Source organism: Suncus etruscus, chromosome 7 (genome assembly GCF_024139225.1).
Source record: "Suncus etruscus isolate mSunEtr1 chromosome 7, mSunEtr1.pri.cur, whole genome shotgun sequence".
NCBI classification, from domain to species: Eukaryota; Metazoa; Chordata; class Mammalia; order Eulipotyphla; family Soricidae; genus Suncus; species Suncus etruscus.
This window is the reverse complement of record NC_064854.1, coordinates 29,613,058-29,636,489: the sequence shown is the minus strand read 5'-3', so window position 1 is coordinate 29,636,489 and position 23,432 is coordinate 29,613,058. Positions and strand designations below refer to the sequence as shown.

General features: G+C 33.8%; 1 protein-coding gene across 2 annotated transcripts in view; it reads right to left on the bottom strand.

Moving 5' to 3' along the window:
* GPR158 (G protein-coupled receptor 158) overlaps window positions 1–23,432 on the bottom strand; it is a 351,447-nt gene that overhangs the window by 103,243 nt on the left and 224,772 nt on the right. For both annotated transcript variants that reach the window (XM_049777750.1, XM_049777751.1), the window contains exon 5: window positions 3,992–4,060. In XM_049777750.1, coding sequence (XP_049633707.1) covers window positions 3,992–4,060 — 69 coding nt within the window. The remainder of the gene's footprint in view (window positions 1–3,991; window positions 4,061–23,432) is intronic.

Here is a 23,432-nt window from a genome sequence, read left to right as displayed (position 1 = left end):
AAAATTTTAGATTATAGATAAATTAAATTATAGAATTATTAATTATACATTATAAATTATAAAATTTTATAGATTTTAGCTGTTTTAATTGTGATTATGTGAGTTGAATAAATATGAATCTTCTTATAAATAGAAATAGACCGAAGTTTTGCTAAAACCCCAAATTACATTTAAAAACATATTGTCTGACTGAAGTCACTAAATGAAGTGATAGCCTTCTCCAGTGAAGCTTATTTTTTTTTTTTCATTTTTGGTCACACCTGACTGTAGTACCATATGAAATGTTGGGCTAGAACCCTGGTAAACTGCTTGTAAGGCAAATGCCCTACCAGTTATACTTGGCTCCATCCTCCCTCCCAATGAAGCATTTCTTTAGAGGCTATTTGAACTAGACAACAACCTGTGGCCTCATTAATTCACTCACTGCTAATTTATTATACTTTGACTATAGTATCAGTATAGCTACTGATTTAGGCTCTGCACTTGCAAAGTGAACAAAATAGAAGCAGACCCCTTATCTTTTATTAAACTACCCTGTACAGGAAAATGACTTTAATTAAATAATTTAGTCTTAACATGCATAGTTCCAAACTGAAATAGGAGTTGTAAAGAAACAGAGTTGGGGGGCTGGTGAGGTGGCACTAGAGGTAAGGTGTCTGCCTTGCAAGCGCTAGCCAAGGAAGGACCTCAGTTTGATCCCCCGGCGTCCCATATGGTCTCTCCAAGCCAGGGGCAATTTCTGAGCACTTAGCCAGGAGTAACCCCTGAGCATCAAACGGGTGTGGTCCCCCCCCCAAAAAAGAAACAGTTGGACTCCATACATTAAAAGAAATTTGGCTCAAATGAAGCATTAAGAAAAATTTTCCTAAAAAAAAGTAATAGATCAGAAATCTAAAGGATGATTAAATGTTAATTATATCAAAGAAATGGTGAGATCGAAATGTGAGGAACGGAGGGAGAGCGACTACAACATTGAAAGTATAACAATCCTGTCAGGTCTTTTCAGACAATCCAGGGTAATAATAATTCGAAGTACTTAATTTAATCACACCTGCAAATTCTCCATTTCCCATTACTAAAAATCATGTTCAAGATTTTAAAATTAGTACTATGGACATCTTTTAGATCTGTTATCATGCCAGCCATCCCACACACACACACACACACACACACACACACACACACACACATCTATAGAGAGAGTGTGTGAGAGAGAAAGAGAGATCTGAAATAAGGTCAGTTGTAGAAAATAAGGAGAAAAGTGTTTTTGGATAAAGTTGAGGAGGCAAAGTCCATATTAAACACCACACTGTAAATCATCATTGTGTCAGTGAGCTAACTATCCAAACCTTTTTATCTTTTTTGTTTTGTTTTACTTTGTTCTTCTTTGTTTTGGGGCCACACCCGGTGATGCTCAGGGGTTACTCCTAGATAGGTGCTCAGAAATCACTCCTGGCTCTGCTCTGGGGACCATATGGGATGCCAGGATCGAACCCAGGCAAATGCCCTACCCCTATGATACGCTTCGGCCCCTTTAATCTTAATTCTAACATTGATGGGAAGATCTAGACGTGTTACAAGATTAGGCTATTTTAAAATGTCCCTGGCTCATTGAGTGAAAAATGTATTTTAAAACAGCAGAGATTAGAAGGAAAGATAATGGCAGTACCAAAAACAAATATTCAGACAATTAAGATTGTTATTCAGATTATAATAATTTCAGGTGCTTCATAATTAGATAAGTTATCTCTCTTTATTAAGTACCTTCCTGGAAGTTCTGTACAGTAGATTACATGCACTATATCCCACTCATAAAAGAACAGTACCAGACATAAGTAGAATGTATTATTAATTGTAGATTTCTAATTACTACTAGCAAATTAAAATACAGCAGTAATATGTTGTTTTATGAAAAAATATAAAGATTTTCATTTTAAGGAAGAATATAAACTGTATTTTAAGAGGTAGATAATGTGATTAGATTAAGAGCTCAAATACAGTGAAGAAACCATAATTAGAAAATGAGAAAACAAGGGGTAGGATTCAAAACATTTTGGGTCTAGGGTTTTTGGCTTCTTCAAACAGAAACTTTTTGGAAGATTTTAGAAGAGGGTGCCATGTTCTGATTTTGGTGTTGAAACTGGCTGATATTTTGAAATTAGACACCATAGGAGAAAGACTGGAGAAAGAAAGGTAGTTCAGAGACTGGCAGCAATGCAGAAGAAATGTATCTGCCATTAAACCAGGATGGGAACAGGACTGTAATGCCATGGGAAGTGGTGTATTTTCTTGCTATAATTCGACGATATTTTTGATAAATATCAAAAGAAAGAGCTGTCAAGGGATGATTCTAGTTTTTTGCTTGAATAATTAAAAGGACAAAGGTGCCGTCAGTGGGGAATAGGGGGACTAACTTTTTGGATGTAGATTGGTATCTCCCTTAAGAATACTCAAAGAAATTCTATTTTATCTTCCAACTGAAATTTCACAGGGCAGTAGAATATGGTTGTGAAACTCGGAGAAAATTTGAGGTTGGTGATTAAACTTTGGAGTCAGTGGAATATAAATTTAAAGATTACTACATACTCTAAAAGTTTTGCCACTCGATGAGATCACCAAGGAAGAGCATCAATTCAAAGGAACTACTGAATTCTGAGGCCCCTAACTAAGGAGAAGTAGAAAAGAACATTAAGAATGCCCAAAGACAACAGAGATGAGGACTAGAAGGACTGGCTCTCAATGTGAAGCTCACTACATAGGGTGGTGAGTTACAGAGATGACTACAGTAACAATCATAACAATGCTAATGAGTGAGAGAAGTAGAATGCCTTTCTCAAATACAGGCAGGAAGGGGGTGGGTAAGGAGGGAGATGGGGTGCAATGGTGGTGGGAAGGTTGCAATGGTGAAGTGGGGTTGTTCATTTTATGATTGAAACCCAACTACAATCATGTATGTAATCATGGTGCTTTAATAAAGAAAAAAAATCACATTATTAAAAAAAAAGAATCAACAGAAGGATCTGCATTATAGCACAGCAGGTATGGCATTTGCCATGCACAGTGCTGACCAAGATTTGATTTTTGGCATCCCATATGACCTCTGAGCACTGCCAGGAATAATTCCTGAGTGCAGAGCCTATAGCCCTGAGCATCATTGAGTGTAACCCATTAAAAAAAAGCAAACCAAACCAAAAGTAACAACAAAAGAATCAATAAAGAAAGCTAAAGTGAGGCAGTTGGTGGGATGAGGAAACCAGAAGGAAAAAAAATAGACAATCTGAGTAGCTCTACATTTTTACTTCTTTAACATCTACTTATTTTTTAGACCTCAATCAACTGATATGTTAGATGTCTCTATTCAGTGCTTGCACAGCATCCTGTGCTGAGTTAGCTTTGGTCACATAATATCTAAAAAGTCTGTAATATCTGAGAAGTCTACTTTCTCATCTTATAAATTATAAACTTCTTGAAGGGAGAAAGTTTACAAGCTCACAGAGTACTGACAGAGATTAGTTTAGCATTTGTCCTTGTAACTATCCAATACAAGTAGGCTGAATTGAATTAGTAAAACTGATACTTTCTAATTATAAGCATGTTACTAGTATGACAGAAAGATTGTTTATATAGCTATACCAATCATCCATACCAAGCACATCCACTGTTGCTAATTTACATAAAAATTTAACCCTTTTCAAAAATACAGAATATATATTAAGATCCATATTATAAGAGGAAGCTATTAAACTTATTAAAATTATCCTGTAGGTAAGAGCCAGGGCCTATTAATATGTCTGCAAAGCTCTTCTTCACACATATATGTTTCTATAATACATAGACATATAAACTCATATGTAAATATAAGAACATAATTATATCATATGTGATATATGTAAAGGGTTATATATATTTTGATACATGCATAAATACATAAGCAAATTACTGTCAAGGTCGAGGAAAATATATCTTTCAAAAATGTAATTCTATTTCTTACCGGAAAGTATAGAAGCAGGGATCCAAAAAGAATTGTTTCCAATAGGATAAGGCCTGATGCTCTGATGCTCTAAAAAAAAAAGGGAACAAATTAAAATATCAGTTAATTTATATTCTTAGGCATGAAAAGATATGTGCTAGTTTGACAATGCCTCAATCAGTAGAACAGCAGGCTTTTTTAGAAAAAAAAATAAAACTTAGTCATTAGTTTAAAAAGTTGACTTCCAATAAGAAACAAATAAAATACTGAGTATAAAGGTCAACTTAATGACACTGTCACTGACTTTACAGATTTTTTGTTCTCTAAGATTTAAATTACTGAAGCACTGAGTGATTGAAAACACTATTTAGAAAATACTTTCAAAATACTAAAATTCACATTCCTAAGATCATATCTTTATTTAAGAAACAGTTAGAAGATATTGAATTTTATCCTGAAACATTTCAAAAATTGCTGCAGGATGGTTTGGAGATTAAAACCTAAACAATATCTAGGCATCTCAGTTCCATTTACTTCCACTACCTCAAAATATCAGTTGTTTTCACTACTGAATAACAGAGCTCTATTATGTGACTATAAAAATTATATTAAATTTAGAAGCATTTTAATGCCAACATTCCTAATTTTTCTTAATTCAAATAGCAAGTTCATTTACAAATAAATATAATGATAAACATTTGGTGGCAAAAACACACCCATAATTTTTGCAATATTGTTTCGCAAAAAAGAATAATTTTCCCAAAGCATAATGTTTAGATTTGGTGCAGAAAAAGTAATAACTCATTGGTTTTACCTTTTAGCTGTAAAATTTCTTTGATAAGTTCAAATATCAACATTGAATAAGTATATCCATTAAGAACAAGCACATAAAAGTCATTGTAGAGTACTAAGTCTCGTCTAAATGAAATGTAAAGAGTGAGTACACACAAATTAAACAAATAAAAAGAAAACATAATGTAAGAAAATAATTTGGAAAAGGTAATAATTAACTTCATAATAATGTGTAATTGAAAAGTCAAACCATAAGCTCAAGGCACAAAATGAAACATCAAATAACTGCATAGCCAGAGGAGGAAAATTCTAATTGCTCTTTCTGAAATACTGTTAGGACATTGCTAGACATAAGCAATATTTTATGTAATTCCTAAAAACTCAGAACTTTCATTCATCTAAAAATTTGAGAAAGAAGAAACAATTTTGCTCAGTGAAGAGACTTGATTATTCAAGTAGTTTTTCACTATAGGTCATTATTTTCACTAGCAGATGCTTTTAGTGAAAAGAAAATTTCTATCAGCAAACCATCAAATTAGTTTTGGATGACAGAAATTTCAAGATGGCATCTTATACTTACATAGCACATCTGATTATGAATACCTACTTTTAAAAAAAACTCCACAAATGGTATTAAATTAGAGTCTAAATATAATAAAACACTGCCTATAAAATAATTCATGCAATAGAAAAATATTACATTAAAAGAAGTTTTATGGCTTAATAGAAAAGATAAACTTTAGAGTTAGCTTAATCTGTTTGAATGATTAAACAATTACTTTTTAAGATGGTGGCGCTGAGTTTAAATGTTTTCACTGTAAAATCATTATTAAAGGGCCAAGGTGATAACACAACAGTAAGCCTTTTGCCTTGCATGCAGACGACCAGGGACAGACCCAGGGTCGATCCCGGCTATACCATATGGTTCCTTTAACCTGCCAGAGTGATTTCTGAGTATAGAGTCAGAAGCAAACCCTGAGTGCTGCCAGGTGTGCCCCAAAAACAAAAACAAAAAAAATAGTATTATAATTGTTATTAAATCTAACAGGCTAAAAATTGTATATAAATGATTACCAATTTTTCTGTTACTAAATAAATAGGGTCTTATTATTCAAGTAAAAAATAGAGCCATGTGTAATGTACATATTATAAATAAGTTCAAACATCTATAATTGGTCAACTCAATTATCAGAAAATTAACTTTTGATGTCAAAGAAATCTAAATAAAGTTCTATTTAAATAAATTAATAATAAGTTCTTTCTTAAAAGTTCTTTTCTTTCCTTCCAAAAATAAAGTTATTGGTCATAAACATTATTTAACACAATTATATTCAGTATTAGTTGCATATATTAAACTATCAAACATTATATTTATGATACTTTCAAATGTAAGTATAAAATAGAGTGTATTATTATTATTGAATCTAACTCCCAGGTCAAGAATCCATAAAGTTTAATACAGTTTCAGACTATCCAATAGACAAAGCAATGCAAGAGCATACCTTTCTTCCACTTTTTTCCACCTTTTCTATTTTTCAAAATTTAGCTGACCTATGAAAGTTTAAATAATCATTAGGTAACAAATCTGAAGGCTAAAAAAAAGGGACAAATCATGTAGTAACAATTCTATTACTGTCAAATTATGTCAATTTCTAAATTCTATAACCATGGCATTAAAAGTACATGAGTTTAGTTGTCACAGATTTGCCATGATGTAAGTATCTGGAGGAAGTTTATCACTAGAAGATAAGAATGCTGATGTCTGAATTAAAAAACAATAATTAAAATGGTTCATCATATTTATTTGATTCTATGGAGACTAATTACTTCATTTATATTTTAAACAACTTTAGTCACTAGGGAAATTAATGTATATCTGGTTTAAACAGTATAGCCATTTTTTATAATAAACAATTTCTTTAGCCTAAAAGCAATTAAAGTGTCTTTCTATTAAAGAAATAACTTCTGGGCTTGAAGATACTTTTGTATAGCTGAACTTCAGAATATATAATGAGAATAAAAGAAGCAAAATAATTATATTATTAAAGGATTAAACTAACATATCTTTGGATTAAGCCAGGCTGTAAATCTCCATCATTTATAAAATGTATTAGTCATGCTTATGGAACATATACACAGGCTGCAATATTTTTTAGTTCTATTTCTATGGAAAAATCCATGATTAGAGATGTGTAAGTAAAAATTTGGTAAATACCTGGTAGAATAATAAACACAATAATAAAATGGAAACAAAACATAAAGGTGTTTCTGAAGAATTCCTAACATTGGAAGGTTAAAGAAGATCCTTTTTTTCAAAATTTTTATTTGCAAATATGTAAATGGATAAGAACAAATTAGACTAAGTTGGGAAGACTATCAGTAGTAAGGCTGCCTTCAGAATACTTATGATGAAAAAAGAGAAAAAATATTTAGAATTTATCTTAGAATAATGCTCAAAAAAATCATTCTTGGTAAGTAGGAAGCAAATGGAGGTGGAGAGAATTGGATACTGGAGATGAGATTGGTGTTGAAACATTATATACTTGAAACCCAATCATGAATAATTTTGCAATTGCATAGTGACTACATTAAAAATAACATTTTAATAAGTATATTTTGGACTTTTGAATAAATACTTCCATGAGAATTCTCAGCAATAAAACAAATTAGGCATCAAAAACACAAAGGTCAGTTTATCAATGTGAAATACAAATGACTCTGAGACTTATTAATTCTTGAAACTAAACAACCCATCATTCTATCCCGATTGCTCAAATCTGAGCATTTGGTCATAAATTACTTGTATGACTGTATTTAACGTTTAACCTTCTGACTTTCAGTTTCTTCATTTATAAAGAGGACGTAATAATATCCCCTTGTGCTCCAGTCAGAAGAGTAGCAAAAATGCTATCTGGTGAGAACAAGCAGTCAACAGTAGCTCATCATTAATCTCTGATGGACAGAGGAAGAAAGTGAGATTAACAGGCATCACCACTCACTCAGCTGCTGACAGACAGAACAAGGTCCCTTTTCCATATCAGCTGTGTGGTTCCTCTGAGTTCCCAGTCAAATTCGAAGTTATCTTATGAAAAGTAAGAGCAACAGAACTATCTGGAGTTGTAGAATAATAAAACTATGTGACATATTAAAGTACTTAATCATTTAAATTACAAGTAAGGGGTTTGTTTCAGTTGTTATGACCAAGCACGCATGCATGCGCGCGCACACACGCACACAAACACACACACACACACACACACAACTATTCAATTTGAAATTCCTGAGTTTTATGGAAAAATTTAAAGTGACCATATTTCCTTAATCAGGAATTGATTTCTATGACTTTATGTGCACACACCAAAAAGATATTTTTCATGTTATGATCATTTGAAATGGGATTATTTAAGACATTTTGAAAAGTTGTCTTTCCAATAATAAAGTCTAGGATCATGCACACATATTTTACATTCTTTTTGTTTGTTCATTTGTTTTGGGGCCAAACCTAGTGATACTCAGAGGTTACTCCTGGCTCTGTGCTCAGAAATTACTCCTTGCAGACTCAGGAGACCACATGAGACACAGAAGACCGAACCCAGGTCAACTGCATGCAAGGCAAATACCCTATCCGTGATACTATCACCAGGCCCATTTATATTCGTTTCAGGACAGCGCACTGAATAGAAATTGACATTTTATACATGTGAAAATAAAATAAGCAAGTCATATTTATTTTTATTATTTTGGGGATTTTGAGATTAGACCCAACAGTGCTCAGAATTTACTCAGTTCTGCACTCAGGGATTGCTCCTGGTAGGTCTCTGGGTACTATATGTGATGCCAGGAATCGAACCCGGGTTGGCAACATACAAGGCTCCAGCCCTCATTTTAAATTATGATACACCTCTTATTACTGGGCTGAGACTTCTCAGGGTTGCTTTGGCAGGATTTACAAGAGCTGCTTACCAATTCAATGCTTTGCTTTGCTTCAGATAATATGAACACTTGGAGCTTCTTTCCCCAGTGTCTCATCTTTCAAGAGTTCAGTGCCTGATTTTATGACTCAGAGTTGCTGACTCTCACTGCAGTTGCAGAGATGTAGAATAACTTAGATGCATGAGAGGGTACATTTTGGATAACCTTTAGTCAGTCGTACTCATCCCTGGTACTTCCAACCCCAAACAATACCAAAGCACTTCCTTTGAGGCTTCTTTCTGTCTCTCTGCCGCTTTCTTCTTCGAATATGCAGTAGAATCCATTGCTAAAATGTGAATGATAGTGTCCTTATATGTCCTGATGCTTCCCAAGGCTACTTTGCAAAACAGGCACAAAAAAAGGCTGCTAGTTTTTTTTAATATAAATTTTTATTTAAGCTCTATGATTACAAGCATGTTTGTAGTTGGGTTTCAGTTATAAACAAAACACCCCCATCACTAGTGCAACATTCCCACCACTAATGCCCCACACCCCTCTGTATTCACGACAGGCATTCTACTTCTCTCATTCTTTAACATTGTCATGCGAGTTGTTAGTGTAGTTATTTCCCTAACAGAGTTCACCACTCTTGGTGGTGAGCTTCAAATTGTGAGCCAGTCCTTTCAGCCTTTCCAGTCCATAACTTTATTGTCTCTGAGCCTATTACAGTAATGTCTAATTTTTCTTAAAACCCATAGATGTGTGAGACTATTCTGTGTCTATTTCTCTCCTTCTGACTTACTTCACTTAACATAATAGATTCCATGTACATTTATGTATAGGAAAATTTCATGACTTCATCTCTTCTGATGGCTGCATAATATTCCACAGTTTCTTTAGCCATTCATCTGTTGAAGGGCATCTTGATTAGTTCCAGAATCTTGCTGTTATAAATAGTGCTGCAATAAATATCGGTGTGAAGAAGGGATTTTTGAATTGTATTTTTGTGTTCCTAGGGTATATCCCTAGGAGTGGTATAGCTGGATCATTTAAGAGTTCAATTTCCAGTTTTTTGAGGAATCTCCATATTGTTTTCCATAAAGGCTGGACTAGATGGCATTCCCACCAGTAGTGAATGAGAGTTCTATTCTCTCCATATCTCCACCAGCACTGATTGTTCTTGTTCTTTGTGATGTGTGCCAGTCTCTGTGGTGTGAGATGGTACCTCATTGTAGTTTTGATTTGCATCTCCTTGATGATTAGTGACGTGGAGCATTTGTTCATGTGTCTTTTGGCCATTTGTATTTCTTCTTTGAGGAAGTGTTCATTTCTTCTTCCCATTTTTGATGGGCTATATGTTTTTTTCATGTTAAGTTCTGTCAGTACCTTGTATATCTTAGATATTAGCCCCTTATCTGATAAGTATTGGGTGGAAGCTTCTGCACCTCAAAGGAAATAGTTGTAATATATTCATATACTTGAATTTCCTTGTTTTTCCAAACCATATAAAATCAGTAATTATTGTAGTACATTTTTAATTTTTCCAAAAAGCACACAGAAATGGATAGTATAGACTAAAATGTAGCACAAAGAACCTTGCATTGAAAAGGATTACCATACAACTTTCAATGTGATGTTAAATTACTAAACAAAACAGTATTTGCTTACACTTCTACCTTTGATTAAAAGCTAATAAGATTATGGGGCCAGAGAGATAGCATAGAGGTAAGGCGTTCGCCTTGCATGCAGAAGGATGGTGGTTCGAATCCCTACATTCTATATGGTCCCCCAAGCCTGCCAAGAGCGATTTCTGAACTTAGAGCTAGGAGTAACCCCTGAGCACTGCCAGGTGTGACCCAAAAACCGAAGAAAAAAAAAGCTATTAAGATTAATAGGTATTTATATTTAAAGTAAGTTAATAATTTGAAGAACAAATTTTTCATCATGTGTTAAAATACAATAATAATAATACTAATTAAAATATAAAATACTAACTTAAAACTTGACACTGATGATATAAAACACTTTTCTTAATTTTTTTAAATGTCACATTTTTGTTCCACTGAAACTCAACTATCACTCAGTCTGATGTCAGTTATTATTAAAACATAAATGCATCTTCTTCTTGAGGAAATTCAAGAGATTTCTCACCTGATTGCTCATTTTCACCTGATTGCTAAGTAGTAACTGAGCATTTTTATCATTGAAACATTGTCTCATCTCAGACTATTTTAATGTGGCATGCTGAAAATTGTGCTCTTCAGGCAACTCCTTTCAAATGCTACACCAAACACTGAACATGTAGCATGTCTTGCATGTGTGAATGAGTCCCTGGGTTCAATCCCAACAACACAAATAAAATGCTACTGCTCACAGAGAGGTAATGAAATCTTACAAATATTAGCAAGGCATCAGCATTTTACTCTTTTTTAAACAGGATTCAAAAATATTACAAGAATAGAATTGCTCAGATCTGTTGAGCTTGTATTTAGCACATTGTCTATCTTTGATGGCATATTTGGAAATGTACAAAATGACTCAACAGAGACAGTTCCTTCTTTGATAATTGGGGATACTCTAAACATTCTAGGATTTGTTTATTTATTCTCCTTATTTTATCTTCCTCCTTGAACACCCCTGCCGCAACATTTAAATTTATTTTTTATTTCTTGGTCAGACCTGGCAGCACTCTGGGTTACTCCTGGCTCTGCACTGAGAAATCGCTCCTGTCAGGCATGGGGGACCATATGGGATGCTGGGATTCGAACCACCGTCCGTCCATCCCAGATCAGCTGCTTGCAAGGCAAATGCCCAACGGATGTGCTATCTCTCCGGCCCCCCAACGTTTAAAGTTTGTATCTGACAGAAGAAGAAGGAAAAAAAAACCCTGAAGGTGAATTATAAAAGGTGATGGGAAATATTTTTGGTGCTGGAGCGATAGCAATTTTGGTTCAAAAATGATGCTAGATACAGAAGGGACCACTTATACTAGCAGCCTGAGGGCAAAGGAAGGGGCGATTTGGGATGCATGCTGGGAACAGGGGTGGAGGGAGGACAAGATTGGTGGTGGGAATGCCCCTGATTCAATGTCACTATATACCTAAAATATTACTGTGAATGATTTGTAATCCACTTTGGTCAAAATAAAAATTATTTAAAAAATAATGGAAAAAAATTCAGAATTCAATTTCTAAAATAGTATAAATATTTCTAGATTATATTAAATAAAGTAGATATTTACTTCCCCCAAAGTTATGAAGGAAACCATTACTTGAATATCATGCAATTCTGTCCAGATGGAGTATATCTTTGTTAACTTTGTTTGCCAAAATACGAAGTGAAAGATGGAAGGAAAGTAATATTCTGTTTACATATTAATTGCCAATTTTGGCCATTTGTTATACTAAATTTTACTCTTTATAAGTCTTAATGTTTATTAGTAAATGATAACATATTTTCAGTTAAGTATCTCGGTGTTTTAGAGTTTTTTATCTTATTTAAAACAGTTTGTGAAACATTTTTAAATACAAAATTCATAAGTTTTAATTAGGTAATAAATGCTAACTCATTAAATGCTAACCTCTGACTTAATGCTAATACAGAATTCAAAAAGGTCACACTAGCTGAGGAATGTTCTAATTAGTCTTTCTTCCCTGTGGGAGATCCTACTTGGCTACTCTTTGTTCTACAATACATTATCCAAAAGCATTAGGTTTAGACTATCACCTCAAAAATACACAAAGAAAATAATCAACTACATGTATAATTATAGATTCCAGAACAACAGAAAAGTTAAAACAATGTTATAAAACCAAATGCTAAAATTTTATAAAACATTTTTTACCGAGATATTGTGCTTAATGTCATCGAAAGGGGAACTATTTCTAGAGCAGTATCAAGTAATCAATTATTTTAAAAATTAATCGCTCCAAATCTGCAACTATATCTCAAATCACTTTTTGGAGCTCTAACTCTTTAATTTGACTTGCAATTGACAGAATCCTTCCTGCATGAGCTATAAACACCTCAGCCTCAAGATTTCAAACATGAAAATGATCTGTTTTTTCCCCTAACATTTCCCATCCTATGTAATGTTTATTATCTATTTTGTAGTCAAACTATTTCTGAAATATACATTTGTAATCAAGAAGTAGAAGTGGCATTTATTAAATATGATGGCTTTGGATTTTGATATTTTTTAGATCTACACAAACTAAGTTGACCGACTACCTCACGAAAATAAACTATTCGTCAAACTCATAGGTAAACAGAAAAGTGACATGCATGCTGTTTCACATTCAAGTGGGAAGTTTTCTCTTGCATTCCATGAGCCTCTTTCGCACTCAAAGAATAAGTTCAGCAGTTAAAATATATCCTAGAGAGAAGGAGCAGGATAAAAAAGGAAAAGAAAGAGGAGAAATACGATTTTTTGGGGGGTCTAATTTTGTTTGGGTTAACGTAATGATTTGTAGATTTTCCTGGGTCAAAGATGAATCAGGTGGAGAGAAGTGGTGGAGTTCTGAAGATGTCCCTGTCCTCATATTTTCTCTACACATTCCTTCCTTTGTTCTAGGTATGCTGACCTATTCTTAGCTCTCCCACTCCCACTAATATCTCTGTACCTTCCTTCTGTCATCTCAGTCAGGTCAGTTTTCTTCAAGTAGCCATAAACTTCAGAGAAATTCCCTTATTCCTTCTAATCCTAAACATTAATTTCTTCTATTTTTTTAATGGAACTATGGGACTTGAACACAGAGATATAAGCAATTAAGGCATATGCTGTATGGCAGAATTATATCCCCAGTCTTCTACTTCTTTTTTTTATAAATATATAATTTTTATTTTGATCATAGTGGCTTACATATCTTTCACAGTAATATTTTAGGTACATATCAACATTGAATCAGGGAAATTCCCAAAACCAAAGTTTGTCCTCCCTCCAGCCCCATTCCCATCTTGCATCCCATATCCCGCACTCTCACACCCCAGGTTGCTAGAATGAGTGGTCCCCTCTGTGCCTACCTTACTACTTAGTGATCATACACCTGTTTGGTTTTGGAACCCTCCATTATTTCCCCCTCTATTTGAGAGGTGGAACTAGATAGTTCAAGTTATGTGGTTTTGGTTGAAGACAAGGAAAGAAATAAAATGGGGTAAAAATCAAATAAACCGAAAATGGACGGGGTCCTTTGACTCTCAACCTCAGTTGAGAGAAGAAAGGGAACAAGGAATTGAAACACCACAACAATACAAAAAGAAATATCAAATAAATTATCCAGTGAGCACTACAGCAATAAAGACAAGCACCACATAATAGTCACGGTCCTGAAATAAAAAACATGACAGAGCGCAAAAAGGAGGAAAAAAAATTGGAGACAACAACTTCAATACCCAGTCTTCTACTTCTAACTTCTAGCCCTTAATCTTACATATTAGTTGTAAACAAAATAGATAAATGTCAATCAAGGTTTAGTAGGTTGTCCACTCATCAAGTAGAACTAGACAGAGAAAATAGCTAACACTTGAAAGCTAAAGACAAAGATCTTGGAGTGATAGTGGATAGTGATAGTGTAGCTGGTAGAGAATTTGCCTTGAATGAAATCAACCTAGGTTTGATTCCTGAGCACAGAAGCAGGAGTAAATGTCCTCATGTAATTAATAATTACATTGATAACAAAAGCAAAGATCTTTAACTCTGAAGGTAAGAGAGCAAGGTGTTAGCACAGTGGGCCTTCCAAGTGTATTCCAAATCATTATCTATAATTGCATCCTTGCATCCTCTAAGATTGTTCTTACAGGGAAGCAAATTACGATATCTACATTTGATCAAGATGTATAAAGAGGATTTTTTGTATAAATACATTAGATCTCATCATATTTATCTTTGGCTGAAGTTTTTTTTTCAAAAAGCAATTCATATTTTGGAAATTTCTTTCATTTCATGTTGAGCATTTAAATTTCATCAGGAATAAATTCATCTAACCAAAACTATACCACATATTTGTGACTCAGCCCCCAAAACCTTTTCTGAGGACAGGTTAAATGAATATATTTACCTCGCTTTTTTTTATTCACATTTCTTTCTTTAAAGCTGGTGTAAATAAAATGAGCAAAGTCCCATGTTTTGTAACTTTCATCAAGTGAAAGGGTTCAGGGTAAATTGAGAGCTTAATAAAAGTAAAGAGCAGGAGTTATTTCCCACCCCCACAAATAGACTCTATCTAGCTTTTGTTTCCTGATTCTTTCTTGGTTATATTTTAGATATTACACAATGTTTATTAATGATCAAGTTCTTAAGATAAAAATGTCAACTTGAAGGAAAGAGGAAGTAGTAAACCTAGAATTACTCTCTGGAATAGAACACAGACCTAGAAGTGTAACTAGTATTGCTACTTTTCTCATTCAATGGCATTTGTCTATTAAAGATACCTCACAAAGTAACAAAATGTTGATTGCAAAAGTACACAATACCAATAATAATCCTGGTGGCCATATTTTTGGGGGGTTTGGTTCACACCCGGCAGCGCTCAGGGGTTATTCCTGGCTCTAAGCTCAGAAATCACTCCTGACAGGCTCGGGGGACCATATTGGGATGCCAGGATTCGAACCACTGACCTTCTGCATGCAAGGCAAACAAACGCCTTACCTCTATGCTATCTCTCCGGCCCCATGGTGGCCATATTTTTATCTCATATTTTATTTAATGCTGGGTGCTGATTTAACTCTTCACATACACCTACCCAGCGACCACCCACCCACACCCAGCCATCACACACACACTCACCCACACACCCACACACACAAAGCAGGTGTTGTTTTTATCTCCACTTTATAAGTGAGGAGCCAGATTTTAGAAAGAGAAGTACCTTGCCTAGAATAATGGAAGTAGCTGACATTACACAGTGGTATTATTCAACTTTGTTCCTCTCCATTTCAAAAACTCATTTTGAATTTTGAGTTTTTAAAAAACTCATTTTGAACCAGCTGTCATTTAGAGTAGACTGGTTGATCGCTCCAGAGTAAACTTTTCTAACCTCCCTCTAAAATATAGAGACCTATGTGAAAAAGAAAATCGCAGCCCTGCTGTGAACCGAGAATTAAAAGAAGAAACACAAACAGAAATAAGAATGTAAAAAAAGTGCTCATCACCACAAATAACTGATAAAACTGAATATATGAGAAACTCATTCGGGTACCTCTGAGATAGTTTCTACTTGCCTTTTACCTTCACGATAGACATCAGAATCTAAGGCGTTCATAAATTTTGTTTTAGGAAGGCATAAAAGGAAACATCATCATCTAGGCTTCAGATAAGCTGATGATTTTTATTATACTAAAAATCTACCTCTTGCTTTTCCTCAAGGCCAGATTTAGATGACCAAGGTTCAATACTCAGCGCTACATGTGGTCTCCAAGACTACCAGGAATGATTACTGAATGCAGAGCCAAACGAAAACCCTGAGCGTCATTACCTCAAGTAATAAGAAATAAAAGATAATCAAACCAGAGTTTATTTATAAGCTCAAAAACTACTTCTAGCATTTGGTATGTAGTAACCATGGGGAAAAAAGAAATAAGTAAATATTCTTTGTTTTATTTTGTTTTGGGGCTATACCTGGTGATGCTCAGAAATCGCTCCTGGCTTGGGAGATACATGGGACACTGGGGGATCAAACCACAGTCTGTCCTATGTCAGCCATGTGCAGGGCAAACGCTTTACTGCTGAGCCACCACTCCGGCCCCAGTAAGTAAATATTTTTTTAAAAGGAGAGAAAATAAAGTTCAGGGGAAAAAAGAAATAAAAGTTTCTCATGGAACAAGATCAAAAATAAATAGATTAATAAATTTATTAAAATGCTAATATCTAAGTAAAATATATGTTGAAACTTGAAGAAGGAAAAAGACTGGTGAGAAAGACCCACCCACTTCACCCATCCAATGTGCTGTTCCTAGTCACTCACTTTGCTTTAGTGAACGTCTTCACCTTCAAAAAAAGTACAAAAGAAGTTACACTCTCCACTTTAAGTTTGTCTAACTCATCTGGGAACTTTGCCTGGATTCTTCTACATTCCCTCCCTCAACTCACTTCAGGCTTACATCAATTGGTTCTTAGTTTCATTCACTTTTTACAAAATCATGTCAATTTGTTTTAGTGTCTCTTCTGTATTAGACAGAGCAGTAGGTAGTACTTCCACAAGTGGCGCACTTATCACAATTCAAATTAATGTTGAAAGCACAGTCATAATGACCACTTCTTTAGAAGATCAGAAAGATCATCTATGAATGGAAAATAGTAAGACTTATTGGTGAGGCAGACAGGCACAAAATATGTTTATCTGATGATATATTACCCTGGAGTTTCGAGCATACACAAGAAAAAAGAAATAAGAACTATAATAACAGAGAATGTGACCATGTTAAGAGCTGGCAGGAAATTGTTCTAAGGAAAAAAAATCCAAATAATATATAAAATTTAGTTATAAAAGTGCTTTTGTAAAGCAAAAAGTGCTATTTATAGTGGTGTAAAATTAAAAAAATATGCACCCCACCATAATGAAAAATAACAAAATAAAATATCTGTTATAGATTATGATGTTATGATAGCTTGTGATGTGAAAATTTGGCATGAAAAGCAAGATTTGGGATACATTTAATGACCAAAGAACATATGGTTATAAACGTATATTAAATATTTTAGTAGTTCACAAAATTAAGAAATAAGTTATTGTTACATTAAATTTATAGTGTTTTCCAAACCATATAACTTACTTGTATTCTATTAACAATAGAAAAAGTTTAAAACTTATCTCACAAACATTGAAAAGATTAATGTTAAAGATATCCTCTAGAATCATTACATTACAAAAGACCAAAACAATCAAATATAGAAGGGACTTAGAACAAGTATAATTTCCTTTTACTGCTAATTAAAATAGAAAATGGTAATGTAAAACTGTATCATCACTCTGGAAATGATTTGACAGAATATCATAAAATTAAAATATAGGGATGAAGAGAAAGTAACAGCAACAGCAGTTAAAGTGCTTGCCTTGCACACAGCTGTCCCAATTTTGGTCCATTTCCTGCACTACATATAGTTCTCCAAACACCACCAGGGCAGACCTCCGAGTAAATACTTCTAGTCAGGAGTAAATACTTCTAGTTGTGGTCCAAAGTAAAAAATAAAACAATATTTAAAATATACCCTTCTCTGACTAAGAAATTTGACTTCTAGGGTTTTTTTTGTTTGTTTTTATCATTTTTATTTTGACCAAAGTGGATTACATATCTTTCATAGTAATACTTTAGGTACATATTAACATTGAATCAGGGATTCCCATCACCAAAGTTGTCCTCCCTCCACCCCCATTCCCAGCTTGCATCCCTTATCCCTCTCCCTTACCCCCCGGACTGCTAGTATAAGTGGTCCCCTCTGTGTCTAGCTTTTTGTAGATTGGGTATCGAATCTTTTGTCGTTGACTTTGAAAAAAAATGTTTTTTTTTAAATAATTGACTAAACCGATAAAAATTTCAGAGCTATATTGTGGTGCAGGACTATTAGCACTTTAGCACTGGGTGTGGTATGGTAACACTGTTTCTCTAAAACACAGACATTTGTACTCTTATAAAAACGTTTCATATACTTTTTAAATAAAAGGGGAATTGTCCAAATACTATTCATTTGGAAATGGATAAACAAATTACACAGCATTCATGTAATAAAATCTACTCAAAAATTAAAAAGAAAAAGTGTAGATATACATAATCTAGAGGAATCTTTAAAAATTATAGCTATTAGAACTAGAGAGATATTGAAGAAGGTACTATTCTTCCATATGTTTGACCAGAATTCAATTTTTGGCATCCCCTAAGATGCCCCGAACCCATTAGAAATGACCCCCACTACACAACCAGGAGTATTCCCTTAATATTGCCACCTTTGATCCAAAGACAAATTTAAAATATACTAAATCTACTAAAACAGAGAACATATGGCATGATTCCAGTTATATAAATTTCCAGAACAAGCAAATTGAACAATGGTCATCTTGGGCATAGTTCATAGAGTTATGGTATTCACTTGGAAGGGACATGAGGTAAATACTTAGTACCAATGGGAAGTTTAACAAATTTTTCTTTTGCGGGGAGGGTACACCCAGTCATACATAGGGTTTACATGTTGCTCAGGGATCACTCCTGGCAACATTCAGGGAACTATATGTGGTGATGGAGATTGAACAAGGATTGGCTTCACATGCAAGGCAAGCGCCTACTGCCCTGTCACTTCAGCTCAGAACTTTAAAATAATTATAAATTCTTTAATTAAATCAATGTGAGATGCAAAATTAAAAAATTAAAAATTAAAAACTCATGACTGAGTTTCAGTCATATGCTGTACAACACCCTTCACAAGTACATATTTCCAATGTTCCCAATTTCCCTTCAACTTTCCCACTTTCTCTTCTCTGCCTGTCTATGAGGCAATGCATTCTCTCTCTCTCTCTCTCTCTCTCTCTCTCTCTCTCTCTCTCTCTCTCTCTTTCTCTCTCTTCCCTTTTCTTCCTTTCTTTCCTTTAGTTAGACACTGTGGTTTGCAATATTATTACTGAAAGGGCATCATGCATATAACTTTATCTTCTTTCAGCAACTAGTTCTTGTCCGGAATAATCATTTCCAACTATCATTGGCCCCTTCTCAACCCTAACTACACTCCCTTGCTATTTGTGTCATGCTTCTTACCATAGACTGGTACTCCTGGTCTTTATCTCTATTGGCTCTAGGTATGCTCTAGGTATTATTACTATTATTACTAGGGTTATCATTTTTATATCCCACAAATGAGTGAAATTATTCTATCTATCCCTCCACTCTGACTCAATTTTCTCAACAAAATACTCTCCATCAATCAATGTATAAGCAAATTTCATGACTTCATTTTTATTAACAGCTGCATAATATTCCATTATATAGATATAATACAATTTCCTTATCCACTTATCTCTTCTCAGACACTTGGCTGTTTCCATATTCTCTCTACTGTGAATAGTGCTGGCATGAACTCCTACTTTGTTTTACTGGATCATATGGAAGCTCAATTTCTAGTTTTCTGAGGGAAATCCATATTGTTTCCCAAAAAGCTTGACCAATCAACATTTCTACCAACAGTGAATAAGAGTCCTTTTCTCCCCATTTATATGGCAGCACTGATTATATATTCTTGTTTGTTTTGATGTGTGCTAGTCTCTGTGGTGTGAGATTTTATCTCAGTATTGTTTTGATTTATACCTCCCTGGTGATTAATGATGTGGAGTTTTTTTTTTTTCTCATGTGCCTGTTGGTCACTTCTACTTCTTCTTTGAGAAAGTATCTGTACATTTCTTCTCCCCAATTTTGGATGGAGTTAATTTTTTTCTTGTTAAACTCTACCAGTGCCTTATATACCTTAGATATTAACCCCTTATCAGATTGGGTGTATAATTTCTCCCACTCCATGGGCAGTCTTTGTATCTGAGTCATCATTTCCTTTGAGTTGTAAAAACTTCTCAGTTTAGTCCCATTTGTTTATTTTTGCTTCCACTTGATTGGCCAGTGGTGTTTCATTCTTTTTTGGGGAAGGGTCACACCCTACAGTGCTCAAGGGTCACTCCTGGCTCTATGCTCAGAAATCGCTCCTGGGAGGCTCGGGGGATCATATGGGATGCCAGGATTTGAACCACCATCCTTCTGCATGCAAGGCAAATGCCTTACCTCCATGCTATCGCTCCGGCCCCTGGTGTTTCATTCTTGAAGATGCTTTTAGCTTCAATGTCATGAAGACATTGTTTTTCTCTATGTTTTTCTCTATTTTCCTAATAGTTTCAGATCTGTTATCTGTTATCTATGTCCTTATTCTATTTTGATTTGACTTTTTTGCAAGTTGTTAAAGAGAGGTCTAAGTTAACTTTTTTACATGTAGTTGACCAGTTTTTCCAATACCATTTGCTGAAGACTTTCCTTGCTCCACTTCGGATTTCTTGCCCCTTTATCAAAGATTAACTGATCACATTCCTGAGCATCAGTCTCAGGATATTTAAGTCTTTTTTCATTGATCTGAGGGTTTCTCTTTATTCCAATGCCAGAATAATGGCTACCATTTTATAATACAGCTTAAAGTTGAATAAAGTGTTGTCTCTCAGCTTTTTTTCCCTTGACGATTGAATTAACTCTTCATGGAGGATTATTATTATATATGAATTTCAAGTAGGAACTGCATTAAATCTATACAGTGGTTTGGGAAGCATTGCTATTTCAATGATGCTAATACTCCTAATATATGAGCAAGATTTGTTTACATTTCCTTGTGTCCTCTTTTATTTCTTGAAGCAATATTTTGTAGTTTCGTATAGGTTTTTTTTTTACCTTCTCAATTAAATTAATACATGGTATTTAATTTTCTGAGGCACAACTGTGAATGAAATTTTTAATATCTTTTTCTTCTCTTTCATTATTTGTATGTAGAAACATCATGATTTTTGCATATTAATTTATTAACCTACCACTTTACTATATAAAATATTATTTCTAGAAGCTTTTTTGTAGTCTTCATAATTTTCTGGATATAGTATCTCATAATTTGCAAACAGTGAGAAATTAACCTCATCCTTTTCTATCTTGATGTACTTTTCTTGTCTAAATGCTATGGCAAATGCTTCCTGTACTTTATTGAATAGATGTGGTGAGAGAGGGAAACCTTGTCTTGTGCCAGATCTTAGAGGAAAGGCTTTTAGTTTTGCTTCATTGAGTATAATATGTGTCATACAGCCCCAGAACATTTATATCCTAACAGAAGTGTGGGTAAATAAATTATGCATTTGTCAAACTCACTGCTTCAGTCAACTAAGATTGATGCATTTCACTGTATTTAAATTATATCTTCATAAAAAATAACAAAACTAGAAACTCATATTAAATTGGCTAAAATAATCACCAGTAGGTGTTGTATTTTCAAATTTCATAAATTTAGTGTCATTTAATTTTCAAGACTTATAGCATAAAGGGCAAATTAGAACAGAATTGTTACATAATTCTCTGATAGTACTACTTGAACTTTTAATTTGTGCATTCTATTAGTCTACATTTAAGCCAAGAGATTTCTATATTTTCATTCATGTACATCTGTCTAATCACTTTGCAAAGATAGAATTAAGTCCTATTATAAATGGAATAAGAAACAAAGAACAAGCAGTTCAAAGTTCTCCACCATATTTTATAAAAGACTAAAACACTGCTCATGAGTAGTATTTAAATATCTAAAGCCTCTAGATATATGAGCTGAATTTTATATACTGTTACTGCTTGAATACAATTCATCACACTAGCATGAATTTTAGTTTATTTTAAAGTATAGCAAAAGTCCATGTAAATCCAATTCTTCAAGAGCACATGTTATAATAAAAGCTTCATGATAGCACAGCAGGTAGGGTGTTTGCCTTGCACATAGCCAACTTCAGTTTGATCCCCGCATCCCATATGGTCCTCTGAGCCTACCAGGAGTTATTTCTGAGTGCAGATCCAGGGCTAACCCCAGAGCTGCCAGGTCTGGTCAAAGCAAACAAACAAATAAACAAAAAGTTCCATTTTTATATTAAACAAAATACCCGCTTAGTTCTCAGATACAAAAGTTATTTTGAAATAGTCATACATTAGAAATATGTCATACAATTTTTTCTTTCCCTCTTAAAAGAGTAATTTTTGATAAGTATTTATAATTCTGGTATGAGTTTCTGTTAATATATTTTAGTTGCATTTAAACATGAAATAACATTTTTATGACCTTTCAGCTTGGAAGTCACTTTTCCTGACTTCAGATCATGCCTTTTTCCTAAAGGGCACCATAAAAACAAATAAAGCAGCAAAAAAAACCATTTACTATTATTAAAATTAATAGAAAATTTGATTGGATGATCTTTCCTACCTTATCTACCATCTTAAATTATCACTATGAATACAAAAATTTCTTATATTGTTATATGGCTGTTGTAGAAAAATGTGTCCATTTTCTTGTGAACTTTCTGATCAATTCACATAAGAATTTGTTCATATCAGTTGTTCTAAGTCTGTTTTGGCAGACCCATTTTTCTAGTAAACCATTGCAACAACAACAAAAAAGACTAGAATGTAGATAAATACAATATAGTATTGTATTTTCATCACAAAAAATCTTCTAAGAGACTGGAATTTAATCACTGTAACAACTGAAAAGAAATTATACTTATACATGATAGTGGTGTTCATTATTTCTGTACTTGTATTCGCAGTATCATTTTTTAATATCAAAAGATGTCAAATCAGTATGTGGAAAACCTTAAATGTACAGTGTCATGTCAAATAAAGTAAAAATTCCTAAAATAAATAAAAAAACATGCATATGGAAAATCATGGACCTATGCTCTCAAAAGAATAGATAGGATATAGTCATTAAAAGGGAATGGATCCATTAATACTAAGCCAGTTCAAAATTTGTCCAAATTATATTCAAAATCCCCTATTTTTTAATCCCTGCTTTTGGAAGCCAAGAATTCTTTTACCATATGCCTATGGTCTGAAAGCACATATCATGAAGGCTGTTTCCAAAATTTGCAAGATTTAGAAAGATTTTGTGACTTCCTAACTCACAGGACATGTAAATAGATAAAACTTATTTTAAGGCATTTTAACACTAAATCTTCTGAGACCAGAAAAAATAAACAAAACAGAAAATGAACATGGAAATAATTTA